This window comes from Mustelus asterias, chromosome 16, assembly GCF_964213995.1.
Source record: "Mustelus asterias chromosome 16, sMusAst1.hap1.1, whole genome shotgun sequence".
Lineage (NCBI taxonomy): Eukaryota > Metazoa > Chordata > Chondrichthyes > Carcharhiniformes > Triakidae > Mustelus > Mustelus asterias.
In genome coordinates, this window is record NC_135816.1 from 92556623 (window position 1) to 92580105 (window position 23483).

Consider the following 23483-nt stretch of genomic DNA (forward strand, 5'->3'; position numbering starts at 1 on the left):
GACTTATCTCGACAGCCATATGAACGGAGTGGGAATGGAGGGATACAAAAGAATGGTCTAGTTTGGACCAGGGAGCGGCGCGGGCTTGGAGGGCCGAAGGGCCTGTTCCTGTGCTGTATTGTTCTTTGTTCTTTCTACCTTCACTCATTTGATGAAGTAGCAGCGCTCCGAAGGCTCGTAATTCCAAATGAACCTCTTCGACATTAACATGGTGTTGTGAGGCTTCTTACAAGTGAGTATAGCAACTGAGAATTGAGCAGATTAATGTGTGGCTGGAGGGATGGTGTAGGAGGGAGGGTTTTTGTTTCATGGATCACTGGATCTATTCCTGGGGAAGGTCGGGGTGGGTGGTGTAGTTGGGTTGTACATTCCAGACGTATTACACCTGAACTGGAATGATACCAAAATCCTTACGTGGAGGTTTGCTCGTGCTGTTGATGGTGGGTTTCAGCTGATTTCGCATGGTTCGGTCAGGGTGGTGGATGACATTTTAATGCACAGAGACTTGCAGTGTTTAACCCGTGAAGGATGGAACCAGTGAAAGTAGACAGTGTGTACTCCGGGGAGGATGGAGCCAGTGAGATCAGACAATATTTAACCCAGGGAGGGTGGAGCCAGTGAGATCAGACCGTGTGTCACCTGGGGATGATGGAGGCAGTGGGACTAGACAGTGTGTAAGCCAGGAAGGATGGAGCCAGTGAGATAAGACCGTGCAAAAGCCATGGAGGATGGAGAACATAAGAACTAGGAGCTGGATAATGTAGTTCAGCCCCTCAAGCCAATTCCTCCATTCAATATGATTATGGCTGATCTCATCACAGCCTCAACTTCACTTTCCTGCCCATTCTCTGTGATCCTTCAACCCACGGCAAACTAAAAATCTATCCATCTCATCCTTTAATTTACTCAATGGGTTGGGAATTACAGATTCATAACTCTTTCAGAGAAGTAGATTCTCCTCGTTGCTATTTTAAAACTGCTGGCCCTTATTCTAAAATTATGACCTCTCATTCTGCATTGCCCCACAAGAGGAAACATCCACTCTACATCTACTTTGGCAATACTTTTCATCATCACCTACTTCACTTAGATCTCCTCTCATTCTTCTAAACTCGAGAGAGAGTATCGGCCTAAACTGTTCAATCTCTCCTCACAAGACAAGCCCATCTTCTCTAGAATCAATCTAGTGAACTTCTTCTGAACTGCAACTACATCCCTCATCAAATAAGGGAGCAAAACTGTATACATTATTCCAGGTGTGGTCTCACCATGCCTTGTGCAGTTGTAGCAACACTTCCTTACTTTTATACTCTGTTCCTTTAGCTTTCAATGCCAAAATTCCATTTGCTTTTCTTATTTCCTGCTGTACACACAGATTAGTTTTCCATAATTCATGCAGGAGGACACCCAGATCCCTTTGCACTGAAGCACCCTGAAGTCACTCTCCATTTACATAACAAGTTATTTTTCCATTTTTCTGACCAAAATGGATAACCTCACAGTTATCCATGTTAAATTCCATGTGCCACATTTTGGCCCACTCAACTAACCTACCTATGTCCATTTGTAAATTGCTTATTTCCTCATTGTAACTTTTTATCCCACCTATTTTAGTATGATCTGCAAATTTGGCTATATTGCTTTCTATCTCTGCATTCAAGTCATTAATATAGATTGTAAATAGTTGTGGCCGGAGGACAAAACACTCTTGCACCCCATTAGTTACATCTTCCAAATGAGAAAAATACTCATTTATCCCGACTCCATGCCTTCTGTCAGTCAACCAGTCTTCTATCCAAGCAAATAAATTACTCCTAACCCTATGCGATCTTACCTTGTGTGAAACCTTATCAAACACCAATAGATACCACATCAACAGAGTCCCCATTATCCACTTGGCTTGGTATATCTTTGGAGAACTTTAACAAATTTGTTAAATATGATTTACCCTTCATAGAACAACACAGACTCTGATGGATTGCGTTTTGACTTTCCAAATGTCTCATTATTACTTCCTTAAAAATGCATTCCAATAACTCCCCAAAGATTAACGTGAAACTAATTGGTCTACAGTTTTGATTTTCTGCCTCCATCCTGAGCCAGTGAGATCAGTGAGCAACCCAGGGAGGATGGAGCTAGTGAGATCAGACAGTGTGTAACCCATAGAGTATGGAGCCAGTGAGATTGGACAATGTGTAAGCCAGGAAGGATAGAGCTAGTGAGATCTGATCGTCTGTAACCTGGGGAGGATGCAACCAGTGATATCAGACAGCGTGTAACCAGTGGAGGATGCAGCCAGTGAGATTGGACTATGTTTAAGCCAGGGGCATTGCAGTCATTGGGATCAGACAGTGTGTAAACTGTGGAGAATGGAGCCAGTGAGATGAGACAGACTGCAACCAGTGGAGGATGCAGACAGTGAGATTGGACAATGTGTCAGCCAGGCAGTATGGAGCCAGTGAGATTGGACAATGTGTAACCACTGGAGTATGGAGCCAGTGAGATTGCACAATGTGTAAACCAGGGAGGATGGAGCCAGAGAGATTAGACAGTGAGTAAACCGGGAAGGATGGAGCTAGTGAGATTAGACAGTGTGTAAACTGCAGAGGATAGAGCAAGTGAGATAAGACAGTGTGCAACCCAGGGATGATGGAACAAGTGAGATTATACTGTGTGTAAGCTGGGGAGAGTGGAGCCAGTGAGATCTCTGTGTGAGGAAAGAAAAATGCCAATTTTTCAAATCATCCATCAGTTATCTGGGTCACGTAATAGACAAGGATAGCCTTCACAAAGGACCTAAGAAAATGAAAGTGATCCTAGATGCTCCAATACGCAAAATGTGTCACAACTCTGGTCATTTTTAGGATTAATCAATTATTAAGGGAAGTTCATCCCAAACCTTGCAAGACTACTAAAGCCACTCCATGCTTTATTTTGAGCTAACCAACAATGGAATTGGGCAAAAGAGTATGAAACTGCGTATAAATGAGATAAAGACCAGTTCACGCAATCTGAGGTATTGGTCCAGCTTAACCCAGAGTTGAAAATTCAACTAGTATGTGATGCATTGCCCTATTGGGTCGATTCTGTTATTACGGCATCATATTACGGCAACCAGGGAAAAGCGGCCAATAGTGTTTGCATCACAAATGTTATTAAGTGCTGAACAAAACTATGCACAACTCGAAAAACAAATGTTCAGCATAATTTTTGGCATAAATAATGTCACCAGTAAATATATGGCAGACTACTTACCTTGACCACCACAGCCTGTTGACAACAATCTTCATGCCATACAAGGGGATTCCACCATTAGCTGCCATCGATCTACAAAAATAGACATTGACACAATCAGAGCATAATAATAAAATCAAATATCAGAGATCTGAACAGTGTGCCAAAACAGATAGCTCATAGAGTTTGCCACTTCAGGACAAAACCGAACCAAAAGACAGTGACATCAATGTATCATACTTTTCCCAGACGGAGAATATCCCAGTAACATAGAGGAATGACCAGGTGATGGGGAGGGTGATAAACATGGTCTTTAGAAGAATACCACTAGACAAAGTGTGCCTGGCTAACTCAATCTGTAGTGCACGAGACACTTAATCATAAAGGGATATGGGCCAAATGTGGGCAATTGGGACTAGCTTCGTGGTAAAAACTGGGCGGCATGGACAAGCTGGGTTGAAGGGCCTGTTTCCATGCTGTAAACTTCTATGATTGTATAAACAAGAGAAAAATCCTAAATTCAGTCCTTATATAATGAGGGAACTTGAATTCACTGTCCAAAATGGAATATTGCTGTGGGGTGTTAGAATAATCATTCCTGGATACTTGCAAACTCGAATCCTGGATCAACTGCATGAAGGTCATCTCGGGGTTGAAAGAATGAAAGAGCTCATGAGAAGTTATTTTTGGTGGTCAAGACTTGACTCCAAATAGATATAAAAGAGGGAAATGCCAATCCTGCACTAGAATACAAAATACTTCACCTCTACAACCACTTCACCCATGGGACTGGCCAAAGCAACCCTGGAAAAGAATTCACATAGACTTGCGGTACCAATTGAAGATTGCATGTTTCTTGTCCCAGTGGACGTGCACTCAAAGTGCCCTGAAGTTAAGGTGATGAAACCTACAACGACAGAACAAACCATAGAACGGTTGGACAATTTGTTTGCAAGATTTGGATAGCCCGAACAACTAGTTAAATGATACCAGGGCACAATTTATGTACCAGCTGAGGTTATTCAATGAAGACTCTGCCTTCTTAACCTTTCTCCTTGTCTGACTTGTGGAGATCCTCAGCTCTCCCTCTCAAAGAGGAGAGTAACCTATGTTCCTTTGGAACTATCGCGACTTTATCTGGTACAGTCACTGAAACATGCCATTAAAGCATCCAAAGATGAAGGTCCGGTATCCAAGAGAGTACAGAAATTCCTCATGTCCTTTCACAACACAGCTCATGCCACAAAATTCGCTGGCAATGTTGTTCCTGAGAAGGAAACTGAGAACTAAATTTGATCTGCTTGTGCCACCTGTAAGTTTTAGGGCAAATCCTCCATGATTAAAAAACCCAGGGATAAGGAAAATGGCCGACTGGCTGTCAGGAACCTTTACAGCCACATGAATATGCAAGAGGCTGGGAATAATGAGAAGGTCGAGACAGGGATAATCTAATCAACAGGAAACAAAGGAGAAACCATGACCAGCAGACAAGGAGTAAATAGCCCAGCAGCAAGACAATGAGAACAGAGATCATTCCATCCACAGACAACATCAATGACTCAGCTCGCTGATGGGATTCCAATCAGGATGACTCAGAGAACATTTAAAAGACATTAAAATGTCAATTAAGGGCGGTCTCGACAGTTCCGGCCCTTTTGTCCCAGTCAATCGAAACTATCAATGATCAGAAACTGTTTTGTGTGAGAGAATCACTGGTTCAGGTTTTAAAAAGGGACAAGCAAGCTCTGGTCTCTCTCTCTTTTCTCTTTGGACCAGCATGGCAGCTCTCTCCACTCTCTTCTCCTGTTCCTGCCTCTCGTTCGTCTCCAGCATGTAGCCCGAAGCCCACTGAGCAATTTAAACTAGGATTGTGAGTACCCTCCAGTAATTCGCGAAGTTCCCGAGATCATCATAGTGGATGAGGCTTTGGGGAAAGGGGGGGCTTTTGCATGCACCTTTCATAGTTTAAGACACTGGTAAACTTGTGTAAAGTAAGCATTCTCATTGTGTCCGTTTTAGTATTCCTACCATAGCTATAGTCTTATAGAGCATAAGGCATTGTGTGTTGTTTTCCTGGTGTTTGGTGATTTTGACCTTGATGTTTTAACAAATATATATATATCTTTGACTTCCATTTGGAGTCCGTTTTGATCTTTTCAATTTCTCACCAACGATCTCTGACCAAGTCACAATATTAAATATCCCTTACCATAATTCCGGAGTCTAGAACTGAGGGTACCCTGGGCGCTTCGAAACCGCCCACTCAGGAAAGGCTGCCATAGAACATAGAACATTACAGCGCAGAACAGGCCCTTCGGCCCACGATGTTGCACCGACCAGTTAAAAAAAAAAACTGTGACCCTCCAACCTAAACCAATTTCTTTTCGTCCATGAACCTATCTACGGATCTCTTAAACGCCCCCAAACTAGGCGCATTTACTACTGATGCTGGCAGGGCATTCCAATCCCTCACCACCCTCTGGGTAAAGAACCTACCCCTGACATCGGTTCTATAACTACCCCCCCTCAATTTAAAGCCATGCCCCCTCGTGCTGGATTTCTCCATCAGAGGAAAAAGGCTATCACTATCCACCCTATCTAAACCTCTAATCATCTTATATGTTTCAATAAGATCCCCTCTTAGCCGCCGCCTTTCCAGCGAAAACAATCCCAAATCCCTCAGCCTCTCCTCATAGGATCTCCCCTCCATACCAGGCAACATCCTGGTAAACCTCCTCTGCACCCTCTCCAAAGCCTCCACATCCTTCCTGTAATGTGGGGACCAGAACTGCACACAGTACTCCAAGTGCGGCCGCACCAGAGTTGTGTACAGTTGCAACATAACGCTACGACTCCTAAATTCAATCCCCCTACCAATAAACGCCAAGACACCATATGCCTTCTTAACAACCTTATCTACTTGATTCCCAACTTTCAGGGATCTATGCACACATACACCTAGATCCCTCTGCTCCTCCACACTATTCAAAGTCCTCCCGTTAGCCCTATACTCAACACATCTGTTATTCCTACCAAAGTGAATTACCTCACACTTCTCCGCATTAAACTCCATCCGCCACCTCTCGGCCCAACTTTGCAACCTGTCTAAGTCTTCCTGCAAACTACGACACCCTTCCTCACTGTCTACCACACCACCGACTTTGGTGTCATCAGCAAATTTGCTAATCCACCCAACTATACCCTCATCCAGATCATTAATAAATATTACAAACAGCAGTGGCCCCAAAACAGATCCCTGAGGTACACCACTTGTAACCGCACTCCATGATGAATATTTACTATCAACCACCACCCTCTGTTTCCTATCCGCTAGCCAATTCCTGATCCAATTTCCTAGATCACCCCCAATCCCATACATCTGCATTTTCTGCAGAAGCCTACCATGGTGAACCTTATCAAACGCCTTACTAAAATCCATATATACCACGTCCACTGCCTTGCCCCCATCCACCTCCTTGGTCACTTTCTCAAAAAACTCAATAAGGTTAGTAAGGCACGACCTACCTGCCACAAAACCATGCTGACTATCACCTATCAATTCATTACTCTCCAAATAACTATAAATCCTATCCCTTATAATTTTTTCCAACATCTTGCCGACAACAGAAGTGAGACTCACCGGTCTATAATTCCCGGGGAAGTCTCTGTTCCCCTTCTTAAACAATGGGACAACATTCGCTAACCTCCAATCTTCTGGTACTATACCAGAGGCCAACGACGACCTGAAGATCAGAGCCAGAGGCTCTGCAATCACTTCTCTTGCCTCCCAGAGAATCCTTGGATAAATCCCATCCGGACCAGGGGATTTATCTATTTTCAGACCCTCCAGAATATCCTGCACATCCTCCTTATCAACTGTAATACTGTCTATTCTACTCCCTTGCAACCCAGTGTCCTCCTCAGCTATATTCATGTCCCCTTGCGTGAACACCGAAGAGAAATATTGGTTCAATGCTTCACCAATCTCCTCCGGTTCCACACATAACTTCCCTCTGCCATCTATAACTGGCCCTAAACTTGCCCTAACCAACCTTCTGTTCTTGACATACCTATAGAACGCCTTAGGATTCTCTTTAACCCTATCCGCCAAAGTCTTCTCATGTCCCCTTTTAGCCCTTCTAAGCTCGCTCTTCAACTCCCTCTTAGCCAATCTAAAGCTTTCTAGTGCACTACCCGAGTGCTCACGTCTCATCCGAACATAAGCCTCCTTTTTCTTTTTAACCAACAAAGAAACTTTTTTGGTGCACCACGGTTCCCTAGCCCTACCAATTCCTCCTTGCCTGACAGGGACATACCTATCACAGACTCGCAGTAGCTGCTCCTTGAAAAAACTCCACATGTCGGACGTTCCCAGTCCCTGTAATCTCCTAGTCCAACCTATGTTTCCTAATTCTCTCCTAATAGCCTCATAATTACCCTTCCCCCAGCTAAAACCACTGGCCCGAGGTTCATGCCTATCCCTTTCCATCACTAAGGTGAACGTAACCGAATTGTGGTCACTATCACCAAAATGCACACCAACTTCCAAGTCTAGCACCTGGTCTGGCTCATTTCCCAGCACCAGATCCAATATAGCCTCACCTCTAGTTGGCCTGTCTACATACTGAGTCAAAAAACCTTCCTGCACGCTTTGAACAAAAACTGACCCCTCTAACGAGCTAGAGCTATAACAATTCCAGTCAATATTAGTCAAGTTAAAATCCCCCATAACAATTGCCCTATTACTTTCACTCCTAAGCAGGATTGACTCCGCAATCCTTTCCTCAACCTCTCTAGAACTTTTAGGAGGTCTATAAAAGACTCCCAACAGGGTGACCTCTCCTCTCCTATTTCTAATCTCCGCCCATACTACCTCAACAGATAAGTCCTCATCAAACCTCCTCTCTGACACTGTGATACAATCTCTGACCAATAATGCTACCCCTCCCCCTCTTCTACCTCCTTCCCTACTTCGACTAAAACATTTGAACCCCGGGACCTGCAGCATCCATTCCTGCCCCTGCTCTATCCATGTCTCTGAAATAGCCACAACATCGAAGTCCCAGGTACTGATCCACGCTGCAAGTTCACCCACTTTATTGCGAATACTCCTGGCATTGAAGTATACACATTTCAAACCCTGCTCCACCCCACCTCTGCAATGCCGTGCATTGCAGTCCCCATCCATGCATCCCTCACTTTCAGCCCCACTACTCAGGATCCCTCCCCCCCCCCGAATCAGATTAAACCTCCCTGCATGGCCTTAGCAAATTTACCCCCCAGGATATTGGTCCCCTTCTGATTAAGGTGTAGACCATCCTTCTCATAGAGGTCACACCTTCCCCAGTACGAGCCCCAATTGCTTAAGTACCTGAACCCCTCCCTCCTGCACCATCCCCTCAGCCATGAATTCAAACCTTCCCTCTCCCTATTCCTCTCTAAACTATCCCGTGGTACAGGCAAGAGTCCAGAGATAACCACTCTGTCAGTCTTGGCCTTTAGTTTCCACCCCAACTCCATAAATCCCTGCCTAATATCCCCTTCCCCTATCCTCCCTATGTCGTGTGTCCCCACATGTACAATAACTTGTGGTTTATCTCCCTCCCCCCTAAGAGTCCTGAATACCCTGTCAGACACATCCCGGACCCCAGCCCCTGGTAGGCAACACACCAACCCTGAGTCCCTACCTTTAGTTCCGACCCTCCTATCTGTCCCCTTAATTGTGGAGTCCCCAATCACAAGGCCCAGTCTTTTACAGCCCCTAACCACCTGAGCTTTCTCACTCGGCTCACCCCCAGAGATCTGCTCTCTATGCTCAGTTGATTCCTCCTCAACTGTAGCCTCCAGCACCGAAAACCTATTATGGAGGGGAACCGCCCCAGGGGATTGTCTTCTCGATTGCTTCTTACCCCTCCTCCTGGCATTGACCCAAGCCTCATTTCTAGGAGTTACTATTTCTCTATAACTCCTATCAACTTCCACCTCCGCCTCCCGAATTATGCGGAGTTCCTCTACCTCCCCCTCCAGCTCCTTTACACGCTCCTCCAGAAGCTGCAATCTAATGCACTTCTTACAACTAAAATCTCCTGAAACACTACTGGATTTCCTCACCACATACATCCCACAGGAGATGCAGCATACTGCCTGAACTGCCATCCCTGAAGCCATTACCAGCAAGAAAAAAAGAAAACAAAAAACTTCCCCACACTTATAATTAGGTTAGAGGAGGATGGAAGGGTGGGATCCTCTACCAGTGTAGAGGATCGGGTATCTCCTCTGCACCAATTTATAGGGCTAGGGGCCCGAGAGAAAAAAAAAACTACTACTGAGGGGGAACCACCCAGGTAACTGACTTTTAAAGTTAAAATAAAAACTTCTAGTTTTCACTTTAAACTTGAAAAACTGCTGTTAAAGTAAAGGCCAAAAAAATACACACACTAGCTGACTAATTAAATAAATAAACAATTCAATTAATCCAATTAATCTCTTACCAGCACTGCTGCTTTTCAATCACCCCTCTCAGCTTGCTCCAGTGGATCAATGAGGGGGAACCACCCAGGTAACTGACTTTTAAAGTTAAAATAAAAACCCTTCCCAGACTCCTTTGCTGCCCACTTCTAGTTTTCACTTTAAACTTGAAAAACTGCTGTTAAAGTAAAGGCCAAAAAAATACACACACTAGCTGACTAATTAAATAAATAAACAATTCAATTAATCCAATTAATCTCTTACCAGCACTGCTGCTTTTCAATCACCCCTCTCAGCTTGCTCCAGTGGATCAATGAGGGGGAACCACCCAGGTAACTGACTTTTAAAGTTAAAATAAAAACCCTTCCCAGACTCCTTTGCTGCCCACTTCTAGTTTTCACTTTAAACTTGAAAAACTGCTGTTAAAGTAAAGGCCAAAAAAATACACACACTAGCTGACTAATTAAATAAATAAACAATTCAATTAATCCAATTAATCTCTTACCAGCACTGCTGCTTTTCAATCACCCCTCTCAGCTTGCTCCAGTGGATCAATGAGGGGGAACCACCCAGGTAACTGACTTTTAAAGTTAAAATAAAAACCCTTCCCAGACTCCTTTGCTGCCCACTTCTAGTTTTCACTTTAAACTTGAAAAACTGCTGTTAAAGTAAAGGCCAAAAAAATACACACACTAGCTGACTAATTAAATAAATAAACAATTCAATTAATCCAATTAATCTCTTACCAGCACTGCTGCTTTTCAATCACCCCTCTCAGCTTGCTCCAGTGGATCAATGAGGGGGAACCACCCAGGTAACTGACTTTTAAAGTTAAAATAAAAACCCTTCCCAGACTCCTTTGCTGCCCACTTCTAGTTTTCACTTTAAACTTGAAAAACTGCTGTTAAAGTAAAGGCCAAAAAAATACACACACTAGCTGACTAATTAAATAAATAAACAATTCAATTAATCCAATTAATCTCTTACCAGCCCTGCTGCTTTTCAATCACCCCTCTCAGCTTGCTCCAGTGGATCAATGAGGGGGAACCACCCAGGTAACTGACTTTTAAAGTTAAAATAAAAACCCTTCCCAGACTCCTTTGCTGCCCACTTCTAGTTTTCACTTTAAACTTGAAAAACTGCTGTTAAAGTAAAGGCCAAAAAAATACACACACTAGCTGACTAATTAAATAAATAAACAATTCAATTAATCCAATTAATCTCTTACCAGCACTGCTGCTTTTCAATCACCCCTCTCAGCTTGCTCCAGTGGATCAATGAGGGGGAACCACCCAGGTAACTGACTTTTAAAGTTAAAATAAAAACCCTTCCCAGACTCCTTTGCTGCCCACTTCTAGTTTTCACTTTAAACTTGAAAAACTGCTGTTAAAGTAAAGGCCAAAAAAATACACACACTAGCTGACTAATTAAATAAATAAACAATTCAATTAATCCAATTAATCTCTTACCAGCACTGCTGCTTTTCAATCACCCCTCTCAGCTTGCTCCAGTGGATCAATGAGGGGGAACCACCCAGGTAACTGACTTTTAAAGTTAAAATAAAAACCCTTCCCAGACTCCTTTGCTGCCCACTTCTAGTTTTCACTTTAAACTTGAAAAACTGCTGTTAAAGTAAAGGCCAAAAAAATACACACACTAGCTGACTAATTAAATAAATAAACAATTCAATTAATCCAATTAATCTCTTACCAGCACTGCTGCTTTTCAATCACCCCTCTCAGCTTGCTCCAGTGGATCAATGAGGGGGAACCACCCAGGTAACTGACTTTTAAAGTTAAAATAAAAACCCTTCCCAGACTCCTTTGCTGCCCACTTCTAGTTTTCACTTTAAACTTGAAAAACTGCTGTTAAAGTAAAGGCCAAAAAAATACACACACTAGCTGACTAATTAAATAAATAAACAATTCAATTAATCCAATTAATCTCTTACCAGCACTGCTGCTTTTCAATCACCCCTCTCAGCTTGCTCCAGTGGATCAATGAGGGGGAACCACCCAGGTAACTGACTTTTAAAGTTAAAATAAAAACCCTTCCCAGACTCCTTTGCTGCCCACTTCTAGTTTTCACTTTAAACTTGAAAAACTGCTGTTAAAGTAAAGGCCAAAAAAATACACACACTAGCTGACTAATTAAATAAATAAACAATTCAATTAATCCAATTAATCTCTTACCAGCACTGCTGCTTTTCAATCACCCCTCTCAGCTTGCTCCAGTGGATCAATGAGGGGGAACCACCCAGGTAACTGACTTTTAAAGTTAAAATAAAAACCCTTCCCAGACTCCTTTGCTGCCCACTTCTAGTTTTCACTTTAAACTTGAAAAACTGCTGTTAAAGTAAAGGCCAAAAAAATACACACACTAGCTGACTAATTAAATAAATAAACAATTCAATTAATCCAATTAATCTCTTACCAGCACTGCTGCTTTTCAATCACCCCTCTCAGCTTGCTCCAGTGGATCAATGAGGGGGAACCACCCAGGTAACTGACTTTTAAAGTTAAAATAAAAACCCTTCCCAGACTCCTTTGCTGCCCACTTCTAGTTTTCACTTTAAACTTGAAAAACTGCTGTTAAAGTAAAGGCCAAAAAAATACACACACTAGCTGACTAATTAAATAAATAAACAATTCAATTAATCCAATTAATCTCTTACCAGCACTGCTGCTTTTCAATCACCCCTCTCAGCTTGCTCCAGTGGATCAATGAGGGGGAACCACCCAGGTAACTGACTTTTAAAGTTAAAATAAAAACCCTTCCCAGACTCCTTTGCTGCCCACTTCTAGTTTTCACTTTAAACTTGAAAAACTGCTGTTAAAGTAAAGGCCAAAAAAATACACACACTAGCTGACTAATTAAATAAATAAACAATTCAATTAATCCAATTAATCTCTTACCAGCACTGCTGCTTTTCAATCACCCCTCTCAGCTTGCTCCAGTGGATCAATGAGGGGGAACCACCCAGGTAACTGACTTTTAAAGTTAAAATAAAAACCCTTCCCAGACTCCTTTGCTGCCCACTTCTAGTTTTCACTTTAAACTTGAAAAACTGCTGTTAAAGTAAAGGCCAAAAAAATACACACACTAGCTGACTAATTAAATAAATAAACAATTCAATTAATCCAATTAATCTCTTACCAGCACTGCTGCTTTTCAATCACCCCTCTCAGCTTGCTCCAGTGGATCAATGAGGGGGAACCACCCAGGTAACTGACTTTTAAAGTTAAAATAAAAACCCTTCCCAGACTCCTTTGCTGCCCACTTCTAGTTTTCACTTTAAACTTGAAAAACTGCTGTTAAAGTAAAGGCCAAAAAAATACACACACTAGCTGACTAATTAAATAAATAAACAATTCAATTAATCCAATTAATCTCTTACCAGCACTGCTGCTTTTCAATCACCCCTCTCAGCTTGCTCCAGTGGATCAATGAGGGGGAACCACCCAGGTAACTGACTTTTAAAGTTAAAATAAAAACCCTTCCCAGACTCCTTTGCTGCCCACTTCTAGTTTTCACTTTAAACTTGAAAAACTGCTGTTAAAGTAAAGGCCAAAAAAATACACACACTAGCTGACTAATTAAATAAATAAACAATTCAATTAATCCAATTAATCTCTTACCAGCACTGCTGCTTTTCAATCACCCCTCTCAGCTTGCTCCAGTGGATCAAGGTAGTGGATAGGCAGCAGTTTCCTTTTCTCTCTCTTGGGAGCGCTACTCTAGTGAAGTAGATGCAAGGTGGCCGTTGTTCCATCGGCGAGAGAGAGAATCACTCGGGCATTGGTGGGGTTTGGGTAACGGAGAACCAAACCTAAAATAAGCCCAGTGGAGTTAAAAAGAGGGATCCCGCTACAACCGGATACTATTATCATAGTAAAGCAACAATAACATAATCAAGTTACTCGCCATGAGCAAGCATTGAAGCAAAGAAGTTTTGATCAAGGAGAAAGAGTTTTAACAAGAAGCTACTCAAGAGAGAAATGGGTACCCGCTACAATGCTTGCCTATTTCTTATAGAGCGCAAACTGATACCAAGAGAGTTGGAGGAGACACACAGATCAAATCCTCGATTCAGAAAGAGAATTTGCAGTCGATATCTGAAAGGCCAACATCTGACACTCAAGATTTGGAAATTATGTTATGTAGTGTAATGCATCTCTGTCATGGGTCACATCACATGCTGTAATGTCAATAAAAGTATTCGAGAGACTCTCCCTCTCTTCTATCTTAGACTGTGATGAAACAACACTTATGTCAATAAACTGACTGGTTGCTAAAATAACCCATGCTGTGGCGACCTATTCTCTTTGCTCTTTGCTGTAAGGCACCCAAAAACATAACAGAAACCTTTTTACATTGTATATATTAACAAAAATGTTGTATTTGACATGTAACTGGTGATTAGGCTTTCATTGTAAACTTCTTCAACTAATTTCCATTAAATGGTGGCTTGATGTGTTTTTCAAAGCTTTTAGAGATAAAATGTTTTTGCTAGAGAGCAGCTCAGTCAAGGAAAATAAGAGATGTGCCTTAAACTGTTTTATCATATAAAAGTGTGTCGTGATGGATTTGAGAACCACCATTGTAGAAACTGAGAGGTAGTTTCCCTTAGTTGGGGCATCAGGCTTAACGGAGCAGCTTTAGGATAAAGGCTGGATCATTTAGCACTGAGATGAGGAGAAACCTCTTAACTCAGACAGTTGTGGATATTTGGAATTCTCTTCCCCAGAGATAGTGGATGCTCCATCATTGAGGATACTTAAAACTGAAATTGAAGTTTTTGATCACTCAGGAACAAAGGGAGATGAGGAATCAGCAGGAAAGTATGGTTGAGACAGAAGGGTAGCCATGATCACAATGAACAATAGAGCAGGCTCTCGGGACAATATAGTCCATTCCTCCTTTTCTATATAACAACTTATTACATTCTTAATATTCCAGATATCTTGCGATCAGATGCTGATACAGTAACACTCTGACAGACATTCACAGTTTACTGGCTAGCAGATAAGAAGAGAACACTGGTCTCCCTGCAACAGCTCATCACCAGCTTCTGAAGGACAATTAGGAATGGGCCAGGAATACTGACCTTGCCAGCGACATCTGCATCCTGTGAAAGGACAAACAAAATCAAATAAAATGCTGAAAAAGCTCAGCATTTCTGGCAGCATCTGTGGAGAGAGAAGCAAGAATTAACATTCCTAATCCAATATGACTCTTCTTTGGAATTAATAGAAACATAGAAACTAGAAGGGCCATTCGGCCCTTCGAACCTGCCCAACCATTTATTTTAATCATGGTTGATCATCGAATTCACTATCCTGATCCTCCCTTCCCCCCATATCCCTTTAGCCCCAAGAGCTATATCTAATTTCTTCTTGAAGTCAGACAACGTTTTGGCCTCAGCTACATTCTGTGATAGTGAATTCCAGACATTCACCACCCTCTGGGTGAAGAAATTTCTTCTCACATCAGTTCTAAAAGGTTTACCCCTTATCCTCAAACTATGTTTCCCTAGTCCTGGGCTCCTCCACAATTGGGAACATTCTTTCTGAATCCACCCTGTCTAACCCTGTTAGAATTTATTAAGTTTCTATGAAATCCCTTCTCACTCTTCTAAACTGCAGTGAATATAATCCAAAACGACTTAGTCTCTCCACATATGACAGACCTGCCATCCCAGAAATCAGCTGGATAAACCTTTGCTGTATTCCCCCTATAGCAAGGACATCTATCCTCAGATAAGGACACCAAAACTGCGCACAACACTGCGGGTGAGGCCTCACCAATGCCCTATACAATTGCAGCAAAACATCCCTATCCCTATACTGAAATCCTCTTGCTATGAAGGCCAACATACCATTTGTCTAGATTACTGCCTGCTGTACCTGCACATTTATTTTCAGTGACTGATGCGCATGCACGAGGACTTCAAGGTCGCGCTGAGTAGCCACGTCGCTCAATTTACCCCCATTCAAGTAATAATATTTCTTCCTATTATTGCTACCAAGGAGAATAGCCTCACATTTATCCACATTATGCTGCACCTGCCATGCACATGTGCACACACTCACCCTGCCCAAATCAGATTGCAGCATCTCTGCATCCTCCTCACAGCTCACCCTCCCATCCAACTTTGTATCATCTGCAAATTTGGAGATAATACATTCAGTTCCCTCTTCTGAATCATTGATATATAATGTGAACAGTTGGGATCCGAGCACAGCTCCCTGCGGAACCTCACTAGTCACTGACAGCCAATCAGAAAAAGACCCATTTATGCCAACTCTTTGCTTACTATCTGTCAACCAGCTTTCTATCCATCTCAAGACATTACCTGCCATGTGCTATAATTTTACAGAGTAATCTGTTGTGTGAGACCTTATCAAAAGCCATCTGAAATGCTAAATAAACCACATCCACCAGTTCTCCTTGATCAACACTACTGGTTACATCCTCAAAGAATTCCAATAGATTCATCAAACATGAGTACCCTTTTGTAAATCCATGCTGACTTTGTCTGATTATACCACTGCCTTCCAAATGCTGAGTTATGAAATCCTTGATAACAGATTCTTGCAACTTCCCCAGTACCGACGTTAGGCTCACTTGTCTTCAGTTCCCTGTTTTCTCTCCACATCCATTTTTGAATAGTGGGCTTACATTAGCTACCCTCCAATCTGTAGGAACCAATCCAGAGTCCAAAGAATTCCTATTTCCTTCATTCATTCATTCCTGAAAAATTGCTGCAGGAGGGAGAGATTTAAATTCCTCGCTTCAGATCCCAAAGGGTTGCGAGGAAGTCAGATTGGAACCTGGAACATTATCTCTCCACACAGATGCTTCCAGGACTGCTGACTTTTTTCAGCATTTCCTGTTTACATCTGAGGTCTGCAGCACATTCAGCAGTTTACTTTTACACATGTGTATAGTTTAATATGTTCATATAAAAATACGCATTACATATGTGTTTGTTGCTTCATCTCTGTCCCAGAGATGATTCAGCTGCTCGGTCCTGGGGGGCAGCACCTCACTTCCAATCCGCTCCAGAGCTAACCCCGCCCCTTTGCCGCGCCGTCATTGGTTGGAGGATCCGCCGCCTCCTCGGTCCTCCAGCCCCGCCCCGCCCTCTACGTATTGGTCAAAGGGAACGTCACTCAGCGGCTGCTCACTCCTCGGACTTGAAGCCGTTTGCGCTTCCCACCGCCGCGGAATGGATTCTCTTTGGTAACCTGTCAGTCCTGTAGCACTCTCAGGTTTGTATTTTATTCTCTCTGCGTCCAGCCCTACACCATTGTACAGCTCACTCGAATTGGGGAAAATTTATTTTCCGTCGATGATTCGGCCTTTTAATAATTGCCTTCGCCAGGAGCTCAGCGCGCAGGCGCAGAGCCGGTCCCGTGTCTGAGCTTGCGCATTGCTTGACAGCTGATGGGGGCATAACTAAAGGGACAGAAGCAAAATACAGCGGATGCTGGAATCTGAAGGAAAAACATAAAATGCTGGAAAATTTCAGCAGGTCTGGCAGCATCTGTGGGGAGAGAATAGAGCCAACATTTCATGTCTACATGACCCTTTGTCAGAGCTGAGAACAGAGAATCAGTAGAGATTTATACTAAGAAGCGTGGAATGGGACGAAGGGAAGTGAGGATACAGAAGGTGCTATAAGTGTCTATTAAGTGATCAGAATGTGTGAATGACAGAACAGAGGTACAGGTGTTTAATGGACTGCCTGGGATTGTGGCAGTTGCCCTGAAAGTGAGAAAATGGAAGTGAGAAGGATGATGAAATGGATGAATGAGATGAAATAAAATAAATGAAACAAAATAAATGGAAATTGGGTAAAGGTGGAGGAGAGAGTTCATCCTCTGAAATTGCTGAACTCAATGTTCAGTCCAGAAGTCTGTAAAGTGCCCAATCGGAAGATGAGGTGCTGTTCCTCCACTTTGTGTTGAGGTTCGCTAGAACATTGCAAAAGGCAAACTGGAGGAACAGTTGGACACTTTACAGTCTTCTGGACCGAGCATGGAGTTACAACTTCAGAGGATCAACTCTGTCCTCCACCTTTACCCCAATTCCATTTATTTTATTTTGTTTCATCTCATTGATCCATTTTATCATCCTTCTTTCTCACTTCCATGTTTCCACTTCTCCATTCCGGCTCCCTTTCTTGCCCCCTCCACCCTTCAGGGCAACTGCTGCAATCCCTCAACCTTTGGTACCTCTCTTCTGCCATTCATGCATTCTGATCAATTAATGGCCACTGTTAGCACCTTCTCAGCCTACTGTATCCTCATTTCCATTATCTTTGTCCCATTCTACCCCCTCCCCAAACCGTCACAATTAAAGGGACACTGTCCCTCTGATTTAAAGGGACAGACATTCTCTGAGAGGAGGGACTACAGGTTTTGGGGCAACATATAGTTAAAGCTAGTAAATTGTTCTGAGTTTCTTTCTTCGAGTTTTTATTTATTGCTGATGGAAACTTGTTTTCCAGGGCAAGGATTTGAAGATCAAAAGCTTAGACGAAATACCAGATCGATCTGTCTGATTCACATTGTTAATCAGGACCTGAAGGTTAATCACAACATGGAAGAGAAGAGCTGCATTTGCTGCATCAACAGACTGGTCACATGTTCAATGTGTGAATGCGGATTCAAACGATCGTCTGACCACGGGAGGTGCAAGTGTGACCAAACCAGGGAGAGGCCATGTAAATGTGTGGACTGTGGGAAGAGATTTAGTTACCCATCTGAGCTGGAAACTCATCAACGCAGTCACACCGGAATGAGGCCATTCACTTGTCCCGAGTGTGGGAAGGGATTCACTCAGTCATCAACCTTGCTGAGACACCAGCGAGGTCACACAGGGGAGAGACCGTTCACTTGCTGTATTTGTGAGAAGGGATTTATTTATTCATGTGACCTACTGGCACACCAGCGAATTCACACTGGGGAGAGACCTTTCACTTGCTCTGTGTGTGAGAAGGAATTCGGTCAATCATCTACCTTGCTAAGACACCTGAGATTTCACACTGGGGAGAGACCATTCACCTGCTCAGTGTGTGGGAAGGGATTTACTCAGTCATCTGACTTGCTGGCACACCAACGAGTTCACACTGGGGAGAAACCATTCACCTGCTCAGTGTGTGAGGAGAGATTCACTCATTCCTCCAACCTGCTTACACACCAGCGAGTTCACACTGGGGAGAGACCCTTCACCTGCTCTGTGTGTGAGAAGAGATTCAAACAAGCCTCCAACCTGCTGACACACGAGCGTGTTCACACTGGGGAGAGACCATTTACCTGCTCAGTGTGTGGGAAGGGATTCAAACGAGCCTCCAACCTGGTGAGCCACCAGCGAGTACACACTGGGGAAAAGCCCTTCACCTGCTCTGTTTGTGGAAAGGGATTCAGTAAATCATCCTATTTAGTGAAGCACCTGCAAGTTCACAACTGACTGCACCACTCCAATTCTGCAGGTACTCAGTTGGTACAATAGAATTTGAGTATTATTGAGAAAAAGGGAGACATGCTGTCGAAGCTTTTCATCTTCTACTCATCAGGACAGATGCAAGAATGCTAAATTTCAAAAGGAACAACAATGTACACTGCATCAGAAAAGGCTAATTGGCTGACAAGTCAACTCTGATCGTTCGAGGCTCTACCGTGGAGAATTCACCAGTGAACTATTCCTCACATTTCTGTTTAATTCAAAAACAATACAGTGGCAATACATGTACCTTTTGCCTATTTACGAATATATGTAGCATCTAGCAAGCGTAAGTGAGCTACATTGTGAGCCCAGCTGATCATCTTAAATTAGTTGTTAGTGTAATTCTTAACACACTCAGGATTGTTCAGCAAGTGTTGTTGAATACGGAATCATATCTAATATTAGACATTATGTCCTGGGTTTTGCAAGCATGAGCTGTTTGGGTACAGTCAGTACCCTACCTATCGAGTGTAGCTGAAGGGACATGTAGTTTGATATGTATGAACAAGTAGCAGGAGCAAGCCATTGAGCCTCTCGAGCCTGCTCTGCCATTCAATAAGATTGTGGCTGATCCAAAGTCACCTCAGATCTGCATTCCGCCAATCCCTAAAACCAATTCACCACTTTGTTAATCAAGAATACCCACGTCTGCCTTAAAAATATTCAAAGACTCTGCTTCACCACCTTTTCAGGAAGCTAGAGAGAGAGAGTTCCAAAGATACACAACCCTCTAAGCAAATTGTTTTTTGTTTCATCTTTGTTTTAAATGGCGACGCCTTATTTTTAAACAGTGACGCTTAGTTCTAGATTCTCCCATAAGAACAAGCATCATGACCACATCCACCCTTTACAGTCCCTCAGGATCTTATATATTTCAATCAAATCATCTCTTTCTCTCCTCAACTCCATTGGATAAAACCTAACCTGTCCAACCTACCATTCCCGGTAATAGTCTAGTAAACCTTCACCGAACTGCTTCCAATGCATTTACATCCTTACATAAGATGACTAATACTGTATACAATACTTCAAATGTGGTCTCACCAATATCCGGTAAAACTGAAAGATTACCTTCCGATGTTTGTTAACATTTTCCCTCACAATAAAGAATAATATTCTGTTAGCTTTCTAAATTATCTGCTGTACCTCCAAACAAGTCATTTGGGATTTATGCACCCGGACACCCAGATACCTCTGCACCTCAGAGTTCTTCAATGTCTGACCATTTAAATACGCTTTTTTATGCTTGCTGTCAAAATAAATAATTTCACATTTTCCCACGTTATACTCCATTTGCCAGATCTTTGCCCACTTATTTAACCTGTCTATGTATTTTTGTAGCCTTCTTATGCCCTCTTCACAGCTTAGTTTCTTACCTATCATTGTGTTATCAGCAAACTTGGTAACCGTCCCAGTACTGATCCTTATGGCACACGACTCGTTACGTTTTGCCAAGCTGAAAAGACCCATTTATGCCTACACTGTTTCCTTTTAGCCAGCAAATCTTCTAATTACATGCCAATAGTATCAACCTTTTATTTTCCGCAGTAACCTTTGTCGTGATACTTGAGATTTCCAGAAGTATTTGATAAGTACAATCCAACCAACAGTTCCCCTTCATCCACATTACATAACTTTCTCAAAGAATTCCAATAAGTTGGTTAAACATTAATTCCCTTTCACAAAACCGTGCAGACCCTGCCTGATTATCTAGAACGTATTCAAGTTCCCTGCTATAATATCTTTAATAGCAACTTCAAACATTTTCCCTGCAACAGATCTTACGTTAACTGGCCTTTAATTTCTTTCTTTTTGTCTCCCTCCCGTTTTGAATGGAGTTACGCTTGCCACATTCCAATCTAAGGAGACCATCCCCAAATATCGGGAGCTTTGTAAAATTAAAAGCAGTGCATCAACTATCTCACGGGACACTTCTTTTAAGACCCTAGGATGAAGTCAATCAGGATCCAGTCTCTTGTCAGCCTGCAGCTCCAACAATTTACTCAGTACTACTTCTCCAGTGATTGTAATTTCCCTGAGTTCCTCCCTCCTCCTCCCCTTTCCAGTTTGTAGCTGCTTCTGGGATGTTACTTGTACCCTCTATAGTGAAGGCTGGTGCAAAATACCCGTTCAATTGAGCTGCCATTTTGTTTTCTGTTATCAATTCCCCAGACTCACTTTCTATTTATAAAAACCCTTTTTGTCTGTTTTTATATTTCAGGCAAGCTTTCTCTCATACTCTTAAGTTTTTCCTCCTTTTTAATATTTTAGTCATTCTTTGCTGTTCCTTAAAACCTGTCCAATTTTCTGACCTGCCACCAGTCTTTGCAAAATTGTATACTTTTTCTTTCAGCTTGCTTGACACTATTTTTAATCTTCTAGTTGACCATGGATGGTGGGTCTGTCCCTTGGATATTTTCTTATTTGTTGGAATATGTCTATTCTATCAATTCTGAAATATCTCCTTAAATGTTTACTGCTGCATCTTTATTGATCTCTCCCTATTAAATGTGCTGATTCACTTTAGCCAGCCCAGGTTTCCTGCCTTCATTATTGCCCTTTTGAAGTTTAAAAACATTGTCTCAGAACCATTTCTCTCACTCTCAAACTGAATGTAAAATGAGATCATTAGTTACTCTCATCTCATTGCACAATACCACGTCCAGTATAACGATATGTTCCAGCATATTTTTTGGGATGTATGGCCTGTGTACTTGTCATCACAGTGGCAATGAAATTCATATGCCACATTGCTCATTTGTCTAGTATGCAGAACAGGCTTGATGGCAGCATCCTGTTAGTGGAAAATACTGCTTGTGTTGCTACTGCATAGTTGCATCATGAAAATGGCAAGCCTCACGTGTTGATTTTTGAGATACCTGACTGATCAAGAATTATTTGGGTATACTGGGCACTTTTCAGGTCCAAATATTTGAGCAACAGGCTGCTGCTGCAGGATTTGAACCCATAAGCTGCTGACTCTGAGGTGAGAATGTGACCACAGCCATGGCTGTCCTGATTAACCAATAGTAATATGGGGCATAGAATGGTTGTCTGGATATTGAGAGATCTACCATCTTCTTATTTAATGAAAACAGGCTGGATGGGGCTAAGTGACCAATTACTGATCCAATGCGCCTCTCCTATGTTCAGTTCACTCAATTCTTACCAAAGTGGAAATGGGTTGAATTCCAGCCTCGGGTGACTGTGTAGATTTTGCACATTCTCCCCATGACTGCGTGGGTTTCCTCCAGGTGCTCCGGTTTCCTCCCACAGACCAAAGCTGTGCGGGTTGTTTGGCCATGCTAAATTGCCCTTTAGTGACAGGGGGATTAGTATGGTAAATACATGAGATTAGGGGATAGAGTCTGGTTGGGATTGTTGTCGGTGCAGGCATGATAGGCCAAATGGCCTTGTTTTATGCTGAGAGATTTTATGATTCTATCCTATGATTCTAGAAGCTTGTTTCAGATTTTAAAATAATCTAGGAATGGAAGAAAGAGATTTGCTTCAATTGGACAAGTTCAGGTGCCAAAAGTGCAGGAAAGGGAAAGCTAAGATTTGCAAATCTCCTGATTTGAACAGAGTTTGCAGTGTTTCTGGGTAAAGATTCCTTTACAGAAGGATTTCCAGCAGATAGGTTCTGGAAACTGCTTTTAAACAGAGAATAAGCAAAGTTTAAAACAAAATGGCTGGCACTCAACAGAAATCCTGCAGTTTTGAAAAACAAACCCATAGCTGTAGCAACCAGAGACACTGTGTACCCATATTGATACATTGTTCCAAATACAAGCAGCACTGAACAAAAGCTTTGGTACATACATTGATACATTGTTGCAAGACACACCTGCAAAGGGAAGTCAACTCACTAAGCCTGTGTAAAAAAAAGTCTTAAAGAAGTGTATTTAAAGAGGTAATTAAAGTTGTACAATATTTAATACAACAACATAAAGAACAAAGGCCAAGCGACATGAAAATCAGAGACGACCCCAGATAGAGGCTCGCTCTAAAAAGGAGGTTCTTAAGGCAATGAAGATATCAGCGAAGAAAAGTAAGACCTCAGCAGACAGATCCCAATGGAGGAAATTAAGACCTTTAAAGAAGAGACAACACTGGAGCTCAGAGGAAGTAATATGCCCTCAAAGCAGAGACAACATCAGAATCAAAAGTAAACAGTGAAAGACTTACAGAAGGAGGGCACCAATGAGCCTCAGAAGAGGTACTGATGAGTCCCAGAAGATGGGGGCACTGATGAGCCCCAGAGGGAG

General features: G+C 42.5%; 1 protein-coding gene across 1 annotated transcript; it reads left to right on the forward strand.

Moving 5' to 3' along the window:
* The first annotated feature begins 16866 nt into the window (after positions 1-16866).
* LOC144505289 (uncharacterized) lies at positions 16867-21741 on the forward strand. Its single transcript, XM_078231365.1, has 2 exons — positions 16867-16976; positions 18218-21741. The coding sequence occupies exon 2, from the start codon at positions 18310-18312 to the stop codon at positions 19177-19179; it is 870 nt and encodes a 289-aa protein (XP_078087491.1). The 5' UTR covers positions 16867-16976; positions 18218-18309; the 3' UTR covers positions 19180-21741.
* The last annotated feature ends 1742 nt before the right edge of the window (positions 21742-23483 follow it).